Source organism: Oncorhynchus clarkii, chromosome 1 (genome assembly GCF_045791955.1).
Source record: "Oncorhynchus clarkii lewisi isolate Uvic-CL-2024 chromosome 1, UVic_Ocla_1.0, whole genome shotgun sequence".
Taxonomy (NCBI): Eukaryota; Metazoa; Chordata; class Actinopteri; order Salmoniformes; family Salmonidae; genus Oncorhynchus; species Oncorhynchus clarkii.
In genome coordinates this window covers 1,876,120-1,894,510 of record NC_092147.1, presented here as the reverse complement: position 1 = coordinate 1,894,510, position 18,391 = coordinate 1,876,120, and the positions used below count along the sequence as shown (strand labels likewise).

Here is an 18,391-nt window from a genome sequence, read left to right as displayed (position 1 = left end):
GGTCCCGTGTTTCAGCAACATGTAAAGTGTTGGTCCCGTGTTTCAGCAACATGTAAAGTGTTGGTCCCGTGTTTCAGCAACATGTAAAGTGTTGATCCCATGTTTCAGCAACATGTAAAGTGTTGATCCCATGTTTCAGCAACATGTAAAGTGTTGATCCCATGTTTCAGCAACATGTAAAGTGTTGATCCCATGTTTCAGCAACATGTAAAGTGTTGGTCCCGTGTTTCAGCAACATGTAAAGTGTTGGTCCCATGTTTCAGCAACATGTAAAGTGTTGGTCCCGTGTTTCAGCAACATGTAAAGTGTTGGTCCCATGTTTCAGCAACATGTAAAGTGTTGGTCCCATGTTTCAGCAACATGTAAAGTGTTGGTCCCATGTTTCAGCAACATGTAAAGTGTTGGTCCCATGTTTCAGCAACATGTAAAGTGTTGGTCCCGTGTTTCAGCAACATGTAAAGTGTTGGTCCCATGTTTCAGCAACATGTAAAGTGTTGGTCCCATGTTTCAGCAACATGTAAAGTGTTGGTCCCATGTTTCAGCAACATGTAAAGTGTTGGTCCCATGTTTCAGCAACATGTAAAGTGTTGGTCCCGTGTTTCAGCAACATGTAAAGTGTTGGTCCCATGTTTCATGAGCTGAAATACAAAGATCCCACAATTCCCAGTTCTTCCCATGTTGCGTTTATTTTTTTGTTCAGTGTATTTTAATGATTTGGGAAAAGGAGCTCTGATCCTGACGCTTCCCGCGGAGACAGGGAGACAATTGGATTGCGTCTCCGCTTGTGTGGTCAAGCAAGTTAGGGAGACATCTAAATCAATGGAAGAATGAATAGAAATGACCGAATTAAAAGTGAATTGAGAGAGAGAAAAGGCTACAACGACCAAAGCCAACATGTAGGCTGCTGTTTAGGATATAATCTGAATGGAGTTAGAAGCACAGTAACGTTATGGCTAGCCTCAATTAGCCTCGTAGCTAACTGTAGGACGGTGAGAAGCACAGTAGCGTTATGGCTAGCCTCAATTAGCCTCGTTAGCTAACTGTAGGATGGTGAGAAGCACATTAACGTTATGGCTAGCAGCCTCAATTAGCCTCGTTAGCTAACTGTAGGACAGTGAGAAGCACAGTAGCGTTATGGCTAGCCTCAATTAGCCTCGTTAGCTAACTGTAGGATGGTGAGAAGCACATTAACGTTATGGCTAGCCTCAATTAGCCTCGTTAGCTAACTGTAGGACGGTGAGAAGCACAGTAACGTTATGGCTAGCCTCAATTATCCTCGTTAGCTAACTGTAGGACGGTGAGAAACACAGTAACGTTATGGCTAGCAGCCTCAATTATCCTCGTTAGCTAACTGTAGGACGGTGAGAAGCACAGTAACGTTATGGCTAGCAGCCTCAATTAGCCTCGTTAGCTAACTGTAGGACGGTGAGAAGCACAGTAACGTTATGGCTAGCAGCCTCAATTAGCCTCGTTAGCTAGCTTCTCTCAGTTTGATGCCGTCAAGACAGGTACCATGTAATCAGACGGGATGATAAACGACGAGCAAGAAGTCAGTCTAGCGCGAGATCACAGTGGTTGTTGACAGTGGTAATTTAACTCAGAAATATACTGGCAAGACACTGACAACAGACAGAATTCATACTTACAAATATAGGTCTGGGTTCGTAGCTCTCTTCAAACAGTTTGTCGATAGCAAACAGTGCTGCCTTTATGACGAGATGAAAAAAATAAAAAAAATCGATACATTGATTATGATCAATTGTATGGAATCGTATGAAAAACTAGAATCACATTGATAGAAACTAGATGACAGTCAGTGATGAAGACAGTCAGTGATGAAGACAGTCAGGGATGATGACAGCGAGTGAAGAAGAGAAACTAGATGACAGTCAGTGATGAAGACAGTCAGTGATGAAGACAGTCAGTGATGAAGACAGTCAGTGATGAAGACAGCGAGTGAAGAAGAGAAACTAGATGACAGTCAGTGATGAAGACAGCGAGTGAAGAAGGTGTACCTTGGCGTTGGCCGTGTCAAAGATGGTCTCCACCATGATAATATCCGCTCCTCCATCCAACAGACCCCGGACCTGCTCGGCGTAGGCCTCAGCCAGCTCATCAAAGGCTGAGGGGGGAAGACACACAACCACTCAGCACGGTAGCACCATCAGAGAGAGTAATGTCAACTCTGGAGGTTACCAATGGTTTATCAAGAGTCGCCTGAGAGGCCTTATAGACCCGATAGGGTAACAGATACATAGTGTAGGTCTGAGAGGCCTTATAGACCCTGATAGGGTAACAGATACATAGTGTAGGTCTGAGAGGGTAACAGATACATAGTGTAGGTCTGAGAGGGTAACAGATACATAGTGTAGGTATGAGAGGGTAACAGATACATAGTGTAGGTCTGGAGAGCCCTTATAGACCCTGATAGGTTAACAGTTAAGACAGCTATATAGCGCAGGTCTGTAGTGACATGTCACCACTGTAAGGGGCTCTGAAAACACCAGCCATTCTGCCACTTTGCAGTGACATCAGTAGAAAGAGAAGGAAGAAGCCTAAAACATCTTACTGACGTTCCTGAAGTCTGGTCTTTCCACTGAGGGAGACACAGACAGGGTTTTATTGGTGGGGCCCACGGCGCCCGCAACGTATCTCTTACAACCTGGAAATAAAAAACAACGGAAATACACATCTATTACACACAATGTTGTCATTACAACCACGGAAATACACATCTATTACACACAATGTTGTCATTACAACCACGGAAATACACATCTATTACTCACAATGTTGTCATTACAAACACGGAAATACACATCTATTACACACAATGTTGTCAATGTCAAATAGGGGTTGTTTTTTTCCTCCAATGACGATACTTTATCTTTATCAGCTGACCTGTCTGGTTGGTGATGTCATCTGCTGCTTTCCTGGCTATTTCTGCTGACACCTTGTTCATACGATAGGCCTGGAAAAACATCAAGGAGTTAAACAACCCTCTGCTGATACCTTGTTCATACGATAAGCCTGGAAAAACATCAAGGAGTTAAACAACCCTCTGCTGACACCTTGTTCATACGATAAGCCTGGGAAAACATCAGGGAGTTAAACAACCCTCTGCTGATACCTTGTTCATACGATAGGCCTGGGAAAACATCAGGGAGTTAAACAACCCTCTGCTGACACCTTGTTCATACGATAAGCCTGGGAAAACATCAGGGAGTTAAACAACCTTCTGTTGATACCTTGTTCATACGATAAGCCTGGGAAAACATCAAGGAGTTAAACAACCCTCTGCTGACACCTTGTTCATATGATAAGCCTGGGAAAACATCAGGGAGTTAAACAACCTTCTGTTGATACCTTGTTCATACGATAAGCCTGGGAAAACATCAGGGAGTTAAACAACCCTCTGCTGATACCTTGTTCATACGATAGGCCTGGGAAAACATCAAGGAGTTAAACAACCCTCTGCTGATACCTTGTTCATACGATAAGCCTGGAAAAACATCAGGGAGTTAAACAACCCTCTGCTGACACCTTGTTCATACGATAAGCCTGGAAAAACATCAAGGAGTTAAACAACCCTCTGCTGACACCTTGTTCATACGATAAGCCTGGGAAAACATCAGGGAGTTAAACAACCTGAATGAGTGAGGGAGACACTTATTGTGTCAAGTCACCTTTTAGGAACTGTCCCGAGAATTTTAATGTAGGTTGGATCTCGTCAGCGTTTCTGTCGTGCCCCAGTTCGCCACCGGCCTGTAAAGAACCCTCAGAAAGGGGCCAGGTCTCTAATCTACAGATATTTCATCCGCCCGTGCACGGTTTCGGTGTCTCCATGGAACGACCGAAAAAGATATTGAGATCCGGCTCGAAGGACCAAACTGTCACGAGAATTTTCGATCCCAATGATAATAACTAACACTTATTTAAACTTTGACCCATCCCCGAGGTTTGTAAGACCCTGGGTTTAATAATAATTAGGCAAAGACTCCGCTTAATGCAAAAAAATCCGTAAAGTTCTGAAATCAAAAATGCAAACGCAGTCTTTATAACACACACACGATCAAGTTCAAATCTTAAGCTACGCCTTGCTCAGACAGTCTGTGTTTTTCCACTACACAGATAAATTGTTTCTTTAATCTGCAACATGTTTCATAATGTTTCTGCAAGCCTAACAGTTTCTCCACTCCACGGGTGGAGACAGAATGTCCTGTAACGGAACACGGTAATACAACTTGTCTGTCGATAGCTCCTCTTATCATTTGTTTCACACTTGCACGCTGCTTACATACTAAAAAAGGAGCAAAAGGTCCTTGTTCTAATTCTGACTAAAACTACACACACATCATCAGATTATAGATTTATGATTCTAATACATTTCATACAATTATATGGTTTCAGGGTGGAATATTTTAGTCATTATCTTTAAACATATAAATTCCATTATCAGGAACCTGACAACATGTGATCTGATGTTGTGATAACAGCTTCTGATTGGTGATCTGATGTTGTGATAACAGCTTCTGATTGGTGATCTGATGTTGTGATAACAGCTTCTGATTGGTGATCAGATGTTGTGATAACAGCTTCTGATTGGTGATCTGATGTTGTGATAACAGCTTCTGATTGGTGATCTGATGTTGCGATAACAGCTTCTGATTGGGTGATCTGATGTTGTGATAACAGCTTCTGATTGGTGATCTGATGTTGTGATAACAGCTTCTGATTGGTGATCAGATGTTGTGATAACAGCTTCTGATTGGTGATCTGATGTTGTGATAACAGCTTCTGATTGGTGATCTGTTATTGCGATAACAGCTTCTGATTGGTAATCGGAGTGTTATTCTACAGACCGCCCCAATGACCCGTTCTCTTACCAAGTGTCCCAGTCCGTAGTCGGCCTGGGCGATACAGGTGCTACTGAAAGTGTTGGTCTCAATGATGTCTGCCCCGGCCAGCAGGTATTCCTAGGAACAAACACAAGAGAGGAACGTCAATGCTTATCCACGCAGCAGGGTTTCACCAAACAAAAAGGGGTCATCTCATCCTGTCCGTCCGTCTCTCTCTCCCACAAAAAGACCGGAAATACGTCTCAATAACAGATCAACAATTCTAGGTGCAGGTTAATTATTACTAGGGCGTAACAGACAGGTGCATTTTATTTGACCTTAATTTAACCAGGCAAGTCAGTTAAGAACAAATTCATATTTACAATGACGGCCTAGGAACAGTGGGGTTAACTGCCTTGTTCAAGGGCAGAACGACAGATTTGTACCTTGTCAGCTCGGGGATTTGAACTTGCAACCTTTTGGTGTGTTGCTGTCCTGGATAACGTGGACCACTCTTTAACTCCACTGACCGTACCTTGTGTATACTGTAGATGACATCACCGGACCTTGTGTATACTGTAGATGACATCACCGTACCTTGTGTATACTGTAGATGACATCACCGTACCTTGTGTATACTGTAGATGACATCACCGTACCATGTGTATGCTGTAGATGACATCACCGTACCTTGTGTATACTGTAGATGACATCACCGTACCATGTGCATGTTGTTGATGACATCACCGTACCTTGTGTATACTGTAGATGACATCACCGTACCATGTGTATATTGTAGATGACATCACCGTACCTTGTGTATACTGTAGATGACATCACCGGACCTTGTGTATACTGTAGATGACATCACCGTACCTTGTGTATACTGTAGATGACATCACCGTACCTTGTGTATACTGTAGATGACATCACCGTACCATGTGTATGCTGTAGATGACATCACCGTACCTTGTGTATACTGTAGATGACATCACCGTACCATGTGCATGTTGTTGATGACATCACCGTACCTTGTGTATACTGTAGATGACATCACCGTACCATGTGTATATTGTAGATGACATCACCGTACCTTGTGTATACAGTAGATGACATCACCGTACCTTGTGTATACTGTAGATGACATCACCGTACCTTGTGTATACTGTAGATGACATCACCGTACCATGTGTATACTGTAGATGACATCACCGTACCTTGTGTATACTGTAGATGACATCACCGTACCATGTGTATACTGTAGATGACATCACCGTACCATGTGTATACTGTAGATGACATCACCGTACCTTGTGTATACTGTAGATGACATCACCGTACCATGTGTATACTGTAGATGACATCACCGTACCTTGTGTATACTGTAGATGACATCACCGTACCATGTGCATGTTGTAGATGACATCACCGTACCATGTGTATGCTGTAGATGACATCACCGTACCTTGTGTATACTGTAGATGACATCACCGTACCATGTGTATACTGTAGATGACATCACCGTACCTTGTGTATACTGTAGATGACATCACCGTACCTTGTGTATACTGTAGATGACATCACCGTACCTTGTGTATACTGTAGATGACATCACCGTACCATGTGTATACTGTAGATGACATCACCGTACCTTGTGTATGTTGTAGATGACATCACCGTACCATGTGTATGTTGTAGATGACATCACCGTACCATGTGCATGTTGTTGATGACATCACCGTACCTTGTGTATACTGTAGATGACATCACCGTACCATGTGTATACTGTAGATGACATCACCGTACCTTGTGTATATTGTAGATGACATCACCGTACCTTGTGTATGTTGTAGATGACATCACCGTACCATGTGTATACTGTAGATGACATCACCGTACCATGTGTATACTGTAGATGACATCACCGTACCTTGTGTATATTGTAGATGACATCACCGTACCTTGTGTATGTTGTAGATGACATCACCGTACCATGTGTATACTGTAGATGACATCACCGTACCATGTGTATACTGTAGATGACATCACCGTACCTTGTGTATACTGTAGATGACATCACCGTACCTTGTGTATGCTGTAGATGACATCACCGTACCTTGTGTATACTGTAGATGACATCACCGTACCATGTGTATACTGTAGATGACATCACCGTACCTTGTGCATGTTGTAGATGACATCACCGTACCTTGTGTATACTGTAGATGACATCACCGTACCATGTGTATACTGTAGATGACATCACCGTACCTTGTGTATACTGTAGATGACATCACCGTACCATGTGTATACTGTAGATGACATCACCGTACCTTGTGTATGTTGTAGATGACATCACCGTACCTTGTGTATGTTGTAGATGACATCACCGTACCTTGTGTATACTGTAGATGACATCACCGTACCATGTGTATACTGTAGATGACATCACCGTACCTTGTGTATACTGTAGATGACATCACCGTACCTTGTGTATGTTGTAGATGACATCACCGTACCTTGTGTATACTGTAGATGACATCACCGTACCTTGTGTATACTGTAGATGACATCACCGTACCTTGTGTATGCTGTAGATGACATCACCGTACCTTGTGTATACTGTAGATGACATCACCGTACCTTGTGTATGCTGTAGATGACATCACCGTACCATGTGTATACTGTAGATGACATCACCGTACCTTGTGTATACTGTAGATGACATCACCGTACCTTGTGTATGCTGTAGATGACATCACCGTACCTTGTGTATACTGTAGATGACATCACCGTACCTTGTGTATACTGTAGATGACATCACCGTACCTTGTGTATGTTGTAGATGACATCACCGTACCTTGTGTATGCTGTAGATGACATCACCGTACCTTGTGTATACTGTAGATGACATCACCGTACCTTGTGTATGCTGTAGATGACATCACCGTACCATGTGTATACTGTAGATGACATCACCGTACCTTGTGTATACTGTAGATGACATCACCGTACCTTGTGTATGCTGTAGATGACATCACCGTACCTTGTGTATACTGTAGATGACATCACCGTACCTTGTGTATACTGTAGATGACATCACCGTACCTTGTGTATGTTGTAGATGACATCACCGTACCTTGTGTATGTTGTAGATGACATCACTCTGTGTGATGCTCAGCAGGTCGTTGTTGCCCTTCAGGCTGTGGGTGTGGTCTTTAAACTCCTCCCCCCTGAAGTGCTCCTCCTCCAATCGCCTCTCCTGGATCATGGTGCCCATCCCTCCATCTAGTATCATGATCCTCTTCCCCAACAGCTCCCTGAGCTCAGCCTCTAGGGCAGGTCTGCTAGGGCCACTACCTGAGGTATGCAACATATTACATGTTAATATGGTTATGACAGGTTAAATGTGTTCCCATCCCTCCATCCTATCATGCCTCTAGGGCAGGTCTGCTAGGGCCACTACCTGAGGTATGCAACATATTACATGTTAATATGGTTATGACATGTTAAATGTGTTCCCATCCCTCCATCCTATCATGCCTCTAGGGCAGGTCTGCAGTTAACATATTACTTGTTAATATGGTTATATAAACTGGTTGAGAGAATGCCAGGCTATCATTTAAGGCAAATGGTGGCTACTTTGAAGAATCGCAAATATAAAATATAGTTTGAATGTGTTTAACACTTTGTTTGGTTACTACATGATTCCATATGTGTTATTTCATAGTTGATGTCTTCACTATTATCCTACAATGTAGAAAATAGTACAAAATCAAATAAAGATAAACCCTGGAATGAGTAGGTGTTCTAGAACCCTGGAATGAGTAGGTGTTCTAGAACCCTGGAATGAGTAGGTGTTCTAGAACCCTGGAATGAGAAGGTGTTCTAGAACCCTGGAATGAGTAGGTGTTCTAGAACCCTGGAATGAGTAGGTGTTCTAGAACCCTGGAATGAGAAGGTGTTCTAGAACCCTGGAATGAGTAGGTGTTCTAGAACCCTGGAATGAGTAGGTGTTCTAGAACCCTGGAATGAGTAGGTGTTCTAGAACCCTGGAATGATATATATAGATATATATATATATATATATATATATATATATATATATATATATAATATTTCTGTGGAGGGGGTTGATCTACAAAAGACCCACCAGTTGTCCATTACCGAGATAAGATGTTAGTTAACTCGCTTGTTTACAGGGAAGTGGTTTACACGTGTCAGGCCAGCTGGGGTATATTCATTACGCCTGTTCAGTTATAAAACGTTTCTTAAAATGGAAACAAACGGAACGGGGATAAGATTTACATGAATTTGTCCAATTGAAACAGTAGTTACACGTTTTGCAACTAAAACGAGAGTTTATATATTTTACAAATTCAGTTCAACTCGAGTTTTACAAATAACACCAGAGTTTCTATTGGATAAATGCATTGTGACCCTATCTATCTCTCTCTGCCCGTGTTTTGCTAACGTTACTCTACCAGGCAGGGGAACATGCAGACAGCACATGTTGACTAGCTCGCTATGTAGCTATCAATCTATCTATCTATCTATCTATGAATGAATAAATAAAAACGTTTGTCATTTAGGGTAGCTGGATGGAAAAATGTCGACCGTTAATTGACGTGGATATGCAGCTAACTAACCAACTGCAACTATCTAGCCAGTCATTGACAGCTGCTAGGCAGCCAGCTCATTTCTAGCTAAATACTAAACCAGGAAGTTGCAACAGTTTACCTTTTGTTGTCGAACTCTCATATATTGTAGGAGCCATGGCGTTGTAATTCTTATTCTTCTTATTTTGCTTGATTTAACTGCAAAGGAACAAAACGTGCCTGAAGAGAGCAACCAACACTGACCCTGCCGGCGGCCGCTTGTCAACTCAATGTCCACAAATCACTTTCCTCCGTCTGGCGTGGAGGAGCTGCACGCTGCGGAACTACGCTGCACGCTGCGATACCACGCAGGCGGCACCACGCTGCACGCTGCGGAACCACGCTGCACGCTGCGGAACCACGCTACACGCTGCAGAACCACGCAGGCGCAGGTTTGATTGAGCAACATTCAGGTCCTTCCAGGAGAAGAATTACTACGATATGACGTGCCTGTACCTATCTGATTACATGTTGTAGGTGTCGGCTCTCTGAAAAGGGAACGCTGGTTTGACACAGATTACAAAGCCGTTTATTTAAATAAGGCGTTAAAAATCATGCCTGAAAATGGATTGATTTCGATTGATGTTATTTTCTTCGTTACTTGACAAAACCTAGAAAGTAAAACCCGAGGGGAAAAAACATGTCCTAAAAGAATCAAAAAGTCCATCTGCCTGTATTGTGCCGTAATCAACAGGTATCACTCGGATATTCAGAACGTCCAGCAAAACAGAAGAAAAACAACCAAGACGTTTTAATCACAAGAGTTTATTTTCTGCTCGTTTGCCTTAGTAACGCTTCATAACTTCAGACTCCACACCGGCTGCTGAGGGGACTAATGTTGTAGTTTTACCCAGACAAAACAGTTCGTTATTTTACAGTTATATTATTTTTGTTTCTGACATCAACACACAATAGTTTCTGCCATATCATGAGGCTCTGGGGTGAAAGTTTCCCCTAGGTACAGACCTGGGATCAGCTTCCCCCAGGGACAGACCTAGGATCAGCTTCCCCTAGGTACAGACCTAGGATCAGCTTCCCCTAGGTACAGACCTAGGATCAGCTTCCCCTAGGTACAGACCTAGGATCAGCTTCCCCCAGGTACAGACCTGGGATCAGCTTCCCCCAGGTACAGACCTAGGATCAGCTTCCCCCAGGTACAGACCTGGGATCAGCTTCCCCCAGGTACAGACCTGGGATCAGCTTCCCCCAGGTACAGACCTGGGATCAGCTTCCCCCAGGTACAGACCTAGGATCAGCTTCCCCTAGGTACAGACCTAGGATCAGCTTCCCCTAGGTACAGACCTAGGATCAGCTTTCCCTAGGTACAGACCTAGGATCAGCTTCCCCTAGGTACAGACCTAGGATCAGCTTTCCCTAGGTACAGACCTAGGATCAGCTTTCCCTAGGTACAGACCTAGGATCAGCTTCCCCTAGGTACAGACCTAGGATCAGCTTTCCCTAGGTACAGACCTAGGATCAGCTTCCCCTAGGTACAGACCTAGGATCAGCTTTCCCTAGGTACAGACCTAGGATCAGCTTTCCCTAGGTACAGACCTAGGATCAGCTTCCCCTAGGTACAGACCTAGGATCAGCTTCCCCTAGGTACAGACCTAGGATCAGGTTCCCCTCCCCCAAGCTTTACACAAAACATTAATGGGGAGAAATGCTAGACTGACTCAAGATCAGCCTTTAGGGGAAACTTGACTCTACTCTAATCATGAAACCCAAGTTTTCACTCGTTTTGACAATAAATAGTACTGCAGTTCTGACATACTGGTAGCCTGGGTGGGATTATAATGTAGCCTGGGTGGGATTATAATGTAGCCTGGGTGGATTATAATGTAGCCTGGGTGGGATTATAATGTAGCCTGGGTGGGATTATAATGTAGCCTGGGTGGGATTATAATGTAGCCTGGGGGGGATTATAATGTAGCCTGGGTGGGATTATAATGTAGTCTGGGTGGATTATAATGTAGTCTGGGGGGATTATAATGTAGCCTGGGGGGATTATAATGTAGCCTGGGTGGATTATAATGTAGCCTGGGTGGATTATAATGTAGCCTGGGTGAATTATAATGTAGTCTGGGTGGATTATAATGTAGCCTGGGGGGATTATAATGTAGCCTGGGTGGATTATAATGTAGCCTGGGGGGGGATTATAATGTACCCTGGGGGGATTATAATGTAGTCTGGGTGGGATTATAATGTAGCCTGGGGGGGATTATAATGTAGCCTGGGGGGATTATAATGTAGCCTGGGTAGATTATAATGTAGCCTGGGGGGGGATTATAATGTACCCTGGGGGGATTATAATGTAGTCTGGGTGGGATTATAATGTAGCCTGGGGGGGATTATAATGTAGCCTGGGGGGGATTATAATGTAGCCTGGGGGGATTATAATGTAGCCTGGGGGGATTATAATGTAGCCTGGGGGGATTATAATGTAGCCTGGGGGGATTATAATGTAGCCTGGGTGGATTATAATGTAGCCTGGGTGGATTATAATGTAGCCTGGGTGGATTATAATGTAGCCTGGGGGGGGATTATAATGTACCCTGGGGGGATTATAATGTAGTCTGGGTGGGATTATAATGTAGCCTGGGGGGGATTATAATGTAGCCTGGGGGGGATTATAATGTAGCCTGGGGGGATTATAATGTAGCCTGGGGGGATTATAATGTAGCCTGGGTGGATTATAATGTAGCCTGGGTGGATTATAATGTAGCCTGGGTGAATTATAATGTAGCCTGGGGGGATTATAATGTAGCCTGGGGGGATTATAATGTAGCCTGGGTGGGATTATAATGTAGTCTGGGTGGATTATAATGTAGCCTGGGGGGGATTATAATGTAGCCTGGGGGGATTAAAATGCAGTCTGGGTGGGATTATAATGTAGCCTGGGGGGATTATAATGTAGCCTGGGTGAATTATAATGTAGCCTGGGGGGATTATAATGTAGCCTGGGGGGGATTATAATGTAGCCTGGGGGGGATTATAATGTAGCCTGGGGGGGATTATAATGTAGTCTGGGGGGATTATAATGTAGCCTGGGGGGGATTATAATGTAGCCTGGGTGGGGATTATAATGTAGCCTGGGTGATGGGGATTATAATGTAGTCTGGGTGGATTATAATGTAGTCTGGGTGATGGGGATTATAATGTAGTCTGGGTGGATTATAATGTAGCCTGGGGGGGATTATAATGTAGTCTGGGTGGATTATAATGTAGTCTGGGTGGATTATAATGTAGTCTGGGTGGATTATAATGTAGTCTGGGTGGATTATAATGTAGCCTGGGTGAATTATAATGTAGTCTGGGTGGATTATAATGTAGCCTGGGGGGGATTATAATGTAGTCTGGGTGATGGGGATTATAATGTAGTCTGGGTGGATTATAATGTAGTCTGGGGGGATTATAATGTAGCCTGGGTGAATTATAATGTAGTCTGGGTGGATTATAATGTAGCCTGGGTGATGGGGATTATAATGTAGTCTGGGTGGATTATAATGTAGTCTGGTGGGATTATAATGTAGCCTGGGGGGATTATAATGTAGCCTGGGTGATGGGGATTATAATGTAGTCTGGGTGGATTATAATGTAGTCTGGGGGGATTATAATGTAGCCTGGGTGAATTATAATGTAGTCTGGGGGGATTATAATGTAGCCTGGGTGGGATTATAATGTAGCCTGGGGGGGGATTATAATGTAGCCTGTTTTTTATGTACTAATTTAGAAGAGTGCAAACGCTGATACAATACAAGCTTCTCATAAATTCACATCTGTAGGTCTCCATAGGTGACTAGCAAATAACTTAGTAGCGCTTCTTATGTGTCAGTTACTTTTTATGTGTCAGTTACTTTTGATATGCAAGTTACTTTTTATGAGTGAGTTACTTTTTATGAGTGAGTTACTTTTTATGAGTGAGTTACTTTTTATGAGTGAGTTACTTTTTATGAGTGAGTTACTTTTTATGAGTGAGTTACTTTTTATGAGTGAGTTACTTTTATGACTCACATGTAAATTTCACATTTACTGAGTCATCATTTTTTCTTAATCTCGTGAATGAATCCTGCTCAGTCCTTTGAAATAAATATTTCTCCCTACTCTTTAAAAATCCTACACTCATGAAACGGCTTTAAAATGCTTTGTAATTTCTCAAAAATAACTCCCTTTTAGTACCGGTCAAAATACGAATCAATTTAGACGTAAATGTGTGGAACAAAATGGGGCGAGACTGATACAAGGTCAGGGTGCATTTCTGGTGTGTGAAGCTAGAGGTCGCTCTCCCCATAGAGGGCCGTGGAGAAGGCAGTGTAATCCAGAGCCCCTGGGACCCCGTCAGGCCCATTGTACAGGGGCATCCTGGAGATACAGTACTCTGCCTGCTCTGGGGGCAGCTCTCTACGCAGCTCCTCCAGCAGGATGAAGGGCTATGGAAAGGATACAACACAGAGTGACATTAGTGACCACATTTGAGATGACGTCGTAAAATAGACTTTAAAATAAATTGTGACATGACTTGACTGGAGAGAGAGAGAGAACGTGCTCGAGAGAATAAGCACGAGACGGATCAAGGAAAGGGGTGAAAGAGGACGAGACAGACAGAGACAGAGAGGAAGAGACAGACAGAGACAGAGAGGAAGAGACAGACAGAGACAGAGAGGAAGAGACAGAGAGAGACAGAGAGGAAGAGACAGACAGAGACAGAGAGGAAGCGAGTGACAAAGACAGAGAGGAAGAGACAGACAGAGACAGAGAGGAAGCCAGTGAGAGAGACAGAGAGGAAGCGAGTGAGAGAGACAGAGAGGAAGCGAGTGAGAGAGACAGAGAGGAAGCGAGTGAGAGAGACAGAGAGGAAGCGAGTGAGAGAGACACAGAGGAAGCGAGTGAGAGAGACACAGAGGAAGCGAGTGAGAGAGACACAGAGGAAGCGAGTGAGAGAGACAGAGAGGAAGCGAGTGAGAGAGAGAGAGAGAGGAAGCGAGTGAGAGAGACAGACAGAGACAGAGAGAACGCGAGTGAGAGAGACAGAGAGGACGCGAGTGAGAGAGACAGAGAGGAAGCGAGTGAGAGAGACAGAGAGGAAGCGAGTGACAGAGACAGAGAGGAAGCGAGTGAGAGAGACAGAGAGGAAGCAAGTGAGAGAGACACAGAGGAAGCGAGTGAGAGAGACAGACAGAGACAGAGAGGAAGCGAGTGAGAGAGACAGAGAGGAAGCGAGTGACAGAGACAGAGAGGAAGCGAGTGACAGAGACAGAGAGGAAGCGAGTGACAGAGACAGAGAGGAAGCGAGAGACAGAGACAGAGAGGAAGCGAGTGACGGAGACAGAGAGGAAGCGAGTGAGAGAGACACAGAGGAAGCGAGTGAGAGAGACAGAGAGGAAGCGAGTGAGAGAGACACAGAGGAAGCGAGTGACAGAGACAGACAGAGACAGAGAGGAAGCGAGTGAGAGAGACACAGAGGAAGCGAGTGAGAGAGACAGACAGAGACAGAGAGGAAGCGAGTGAGAGAGACACAGAGGAAGCGAGTGAGAGAGACAGACAGAGACAGTGAGGAAGCCAGTGAGAGAGACACAGAGGAAGCGAGTGAGAGAGACACAGAGAACCATCACTTCCCACCTTATCAGCAGCCAGGATCTTGAAGGAGGCGAGGACCTGCTCTGAGGTGTCTGAGTCGGACGTCTCTCTAGTCATGAAGTCAACGAAGGTCTGGAAGGTCACCTTGTTGGACCCATTGGGATCCACTAGAGACATGATGCGGGCAAACTCAGACTCTCCCTACAAATCACAGAGCAGAGTGTAACCAGGCTACATCATCATTCCTCTGTGTACATCATGACAACAGACACATTGATTTTAGCCAGGTCCCAGATCTGTTTGTGCTGTCTTGCCAATGTCAGGTGACATAACAAACTGATCTGGAACCAGGCTAACATTGAGTCAATCAGGTTGAGAATAACAGACAGATAAGATAGCTGTGCTACTCATGTCCTACCTGATAAAGGGTAATGTTTGATACATTACTCATGTCCTAGCTGATAAAGGGTAATGTTTGATACATTACTCATGTCCTAGCTGATAAAGGGTAATGTTTGATTCATTACTCATGTCCTAGCTGATAAAGGGTTATGTTTGATACATTACTCATGTCCTAGCTGATAAAGGGTAATGTTTATTACATTACTCATGTCCTACCTGATAAAGGGTTATGTTTGATACATTACTCATGTCCTACCTGATAAAGGGTTATGTTTGATACATTACACTATTTTTGACCAGGGCTCTGTGGACCCTATGAGCCCTATGTGTTCTGGTCAAAACTAGGGCAGTGTATGGGTAATAGGGTACCATTTGGGCCACCTGTTATCTGAACACTACAGAGAGAGACCAGTCTGTTATCTGAACACTGCAGAGAGAGAGACCAGCCTGTTATCTGAACACTACAGAGAGAGACCAGTCTGTTATCTGTACACTGCAGAGAGAGACCAGCCTGTTATCTGAACACTACAGAGAGACCAGCCTGTTATCTGTACACTGCAGAGAGAGACCAGTCTGTTATCTGAACACTGCAGAGAGAGACCAGTCTGTTATCTGGACTTTACAGAGAGAGACCAGTCTGTTATCTGTACACTACAGAGAGAGACCAGCCTGTTATCTGCACACTGCAGAGAGAGACCAGTCTGTTATCTGCACACTGCAGTGAGAGACCAGCCTGTTATCTGTACACTACAGAGAGAGACCAGCCTGTTATCTGAACACTGCAGAGAGAGACCAGTCTGTTATCTGAACACTGCAGAGAGAGACCAGCCTGTTATCTGAACACTGCAAAGAGAGACCAGTCTGTTATCTGAACACTGCAGAGAGAGACCAGCCTGTTATCTGAACACTGCAGAGAGAGACCAGCCTGTTATCTGAACACTGCAGAGAGAGACCAGTGAATCTACCATTAATGACTGGGGGTGACTCTACCATTAATGACTGGGGGTGACTCTGCCATTAATGACTGGGGGTGACTCTACCATTAATGACTGGGGTGACTCTGCCATTAATGACTGGGGGTGACTCTGCCATTAATGACTGGGGGTGACTCTACCATTAATGACTGGGGGTGACTCTACCATTAATGACTGGGGGTGACTCTGCCATTAATAACTGGGGGTGACTCTGCCATTAATGACTGGGGGTGACTCTGCCATTAATGACTGGGGGTGAATCTGTCATTAATGACTGGGGGTGAATCTGTCATTAATGACTGGGGGTGAATCTACCCTATATAGTGCACTACCTATTCCCTTCATAGTGCATTACCTATTCCCTATATAGTGCACTACCTATTCCCTATATAGTGCACTACCTATTCCCTATATTCCTTCACCAGAGCCCTGTGAACCCTATAAGCCCTGATCAACAGTAGTGCACTATATAGTGAACAGAGCCCTGTGAACCCTATAAACCCTTGTCAACAGTAGTGCACTATATAGTGAACAGAGCCCTATGAGCCCTGGTCAACAGTAGTGCACTATATAGTGAACAGAGAGCCATTTGAGTCACACCAGCTACTGAGTGACACTACCAGCTGGCCATACCAGCTATGTGTGCTGCTACCCTGGAATAGAAATACCGTTGACACCAATACTCAGCGTATCTGGAGGCCATTTTGGATCAGGATCAACAGTTTTAAATACACTGACAGATAATATTGATCATTCGGATGAAAATGTAGTCACTTTTATAGATTAATGTTACTTAAACAGTGACAGACATTTTTGCGGAAGTCTTATGACAGTCCTATGACAGTCCTATGACAGTCTTATGACAGTCTTATGACAGTCCTATGACAGTCTTATGACAGTCTTATGACAGTCCTATGACAGTCCTATGACAGTCTTATGACAGTCTTATGACAGTCCTATGACAGTCTTATGACAGTCCTATGACAATCTTATGACAGTCCTATGACAGTCTTATGACAGTCCTATGACAGTCCTATGACAGCTCATTCTATGTATTTACCAGATCATAGCCCATGGAGATCAGACAGGCTCTGAAGTCATCTGTCTCCATGCCTCCTTTCTTCTTCTGCAGGGTGCAGGAAGAGGAGGGAGAGGAGGAGGGGAGAGGAGGAGTAGGGAGAGGAGGAGGGGAGAGGAGTAGAGAGGTGGAGGAGGAGGGGAGAGGAGGATGAGAAGGAGGAGGGGAGTGGAGTAGAGAGGTGGAGGAGGAGGAGGATGGAGAGGAGGAGGGGAGAGGAGTAGAGAGGAGGAGGAGGGAGAGGAAGAGGAGGGAGAGGAGGAGTAGGGAGAGGAGGAGGGGAGAGGAGTAGAGAGGTGGAGGAGGAGGGGAGAGGAGGATGAGAAGGAGGAGGGAAGTGGAGTAGAGAGGTGGAGGAGGAGGAGGATGGAGAGGAGGAGGGGAGAGGAGTAGAGAGGTGGAGGAGGAGGGGAGGAGGAGGATGAGAAGGAGGAGGAGAAGAAGGAGGGGAGTGGAGTAGAGAGGTGGAGGAGGGAGAGGAGGAGGGGAGAGGAGGAATAGGGAGAGGAGGAGGGGAGAGGAGTAGAGAGGTCGAGGAGGAGGAGGGAGAGGAAGAGGAGGAGTAGGGAGAGGAGGAGGGGAGAGGAGGAGGAGAAGGAGGAGGGAAGTGGCGTAGAGAGGTGGAGGAGGAGGAGGGGAGAGGAGTAGAGAGGTGGAGGAGGAGGGGAGGAGGAGGATGAGAAGGAGGAGGGGAGTGGAGTAGAGAGGTGGAGGAGGGAGAGGAGGGAGAGGAGGAGGGGAGAGAAGTAGAGAGGAGGAGGAGGGAAAGGAGGAGGAGGAGGAGGGAGAGGAATAGGAGGAGGGAGGAGTAGAGAGGTGGTGAAGGAGGAGGAGGAGGTGGGAGGAGTAGAGAGGTGGTGAAGG

At 44.8% G+C, this 18,391-nt stretch overlaps 2 protein-coding genes across 23 annotated transcripts in view; both read right to left on the bottom strand.

Moving 5' to 3' along the window:
- LOC139414193 (methionine synthase-like) overlaps positions 1 to 9,733 on the bottom strand; it is a 35,220-nt gene extending 25,487 nt beyond the window's left edge. The window contains exons 1-7 of the mRNA XM_071162084.1: positions 9,579 to 9,733; positions 7,978 to 8,198; positions 4,887 to 4,976; positions 2,902 to 2,971; positions 2,570 to 2,662; positions 2,016 to 2,122; positions 1,647 to 1,706 (exon numbers count right to left, since the gene is read on the bottom strand). Coding sequence (XP_071018185.1) covers positions 1,647 to 1,706; positions 2,016 to 2,122; positions 2,570 to 2,662; positions 2,902 to 2,971; positions 4,887 to 4,976; positions 7,978 to 8,198; positions 9,579 to 9,615 — 678 coding nt within the window. The 5' untranslated portion in view covers positions 9,616 to 9,733. The remainder of the gene's footprint in view (positions 1 to 1,646; positions 1,707 to 2,015; positions 2,123 to 2,569; positions 2,663 to 2,901; positions 2,972 to 4,886; positions 4,977 to 7,977; positions 8,199 to 9,578) is intronic.
- Positions 9,734 to 10,245: 512 nt separating this feature from the next.
- The window catches only part of LOC139412989 (alpha-actinin-2-like), a 60,643-nt gene continuing 52,497 nt past the window's right edge, over positions 10,246 to 18,391 (bottom strand). The window contains exons 19-24 of one of the 22 annotated variants that reach the window (XM_071160388.1): positions 17,510 to 17,575; positions 15,116 to 15,274; positions 12,589 to 13,926; positions 11,107 to 11,494; positions 10,711 to 10,770; positions 10,246 to 10,658 (exon numbers count right to left, since the gene is read on the bottom strand). In XM_071160388.1, the coding sequence (XP_071016489.1) occupies positions 13,768 to 13,926; positions 15,116 to 15,274; positions 17,510 to 17,575 (384 nt within the window). In that variant the 3' untranslated portion in view covers positions 10,246 to 10,658; positions 10,711 to 10,770; positions 11,107 to 11,494; positions 12,589 to 13,767. Of the gene's footprint in view, positions 10,659 to 10,710; positions 10,771 to 10,994; positions 13,927 to 15,115; positions 15,275 to 17,509; positions 17,576 to 18,391 lie in introns of all 22 variants that reach the window. The other 21 variants (XM_071160304.1, XM_071160479.1, XM_071160926.1 and 18 more) reach the window with 21 other exon arrangements.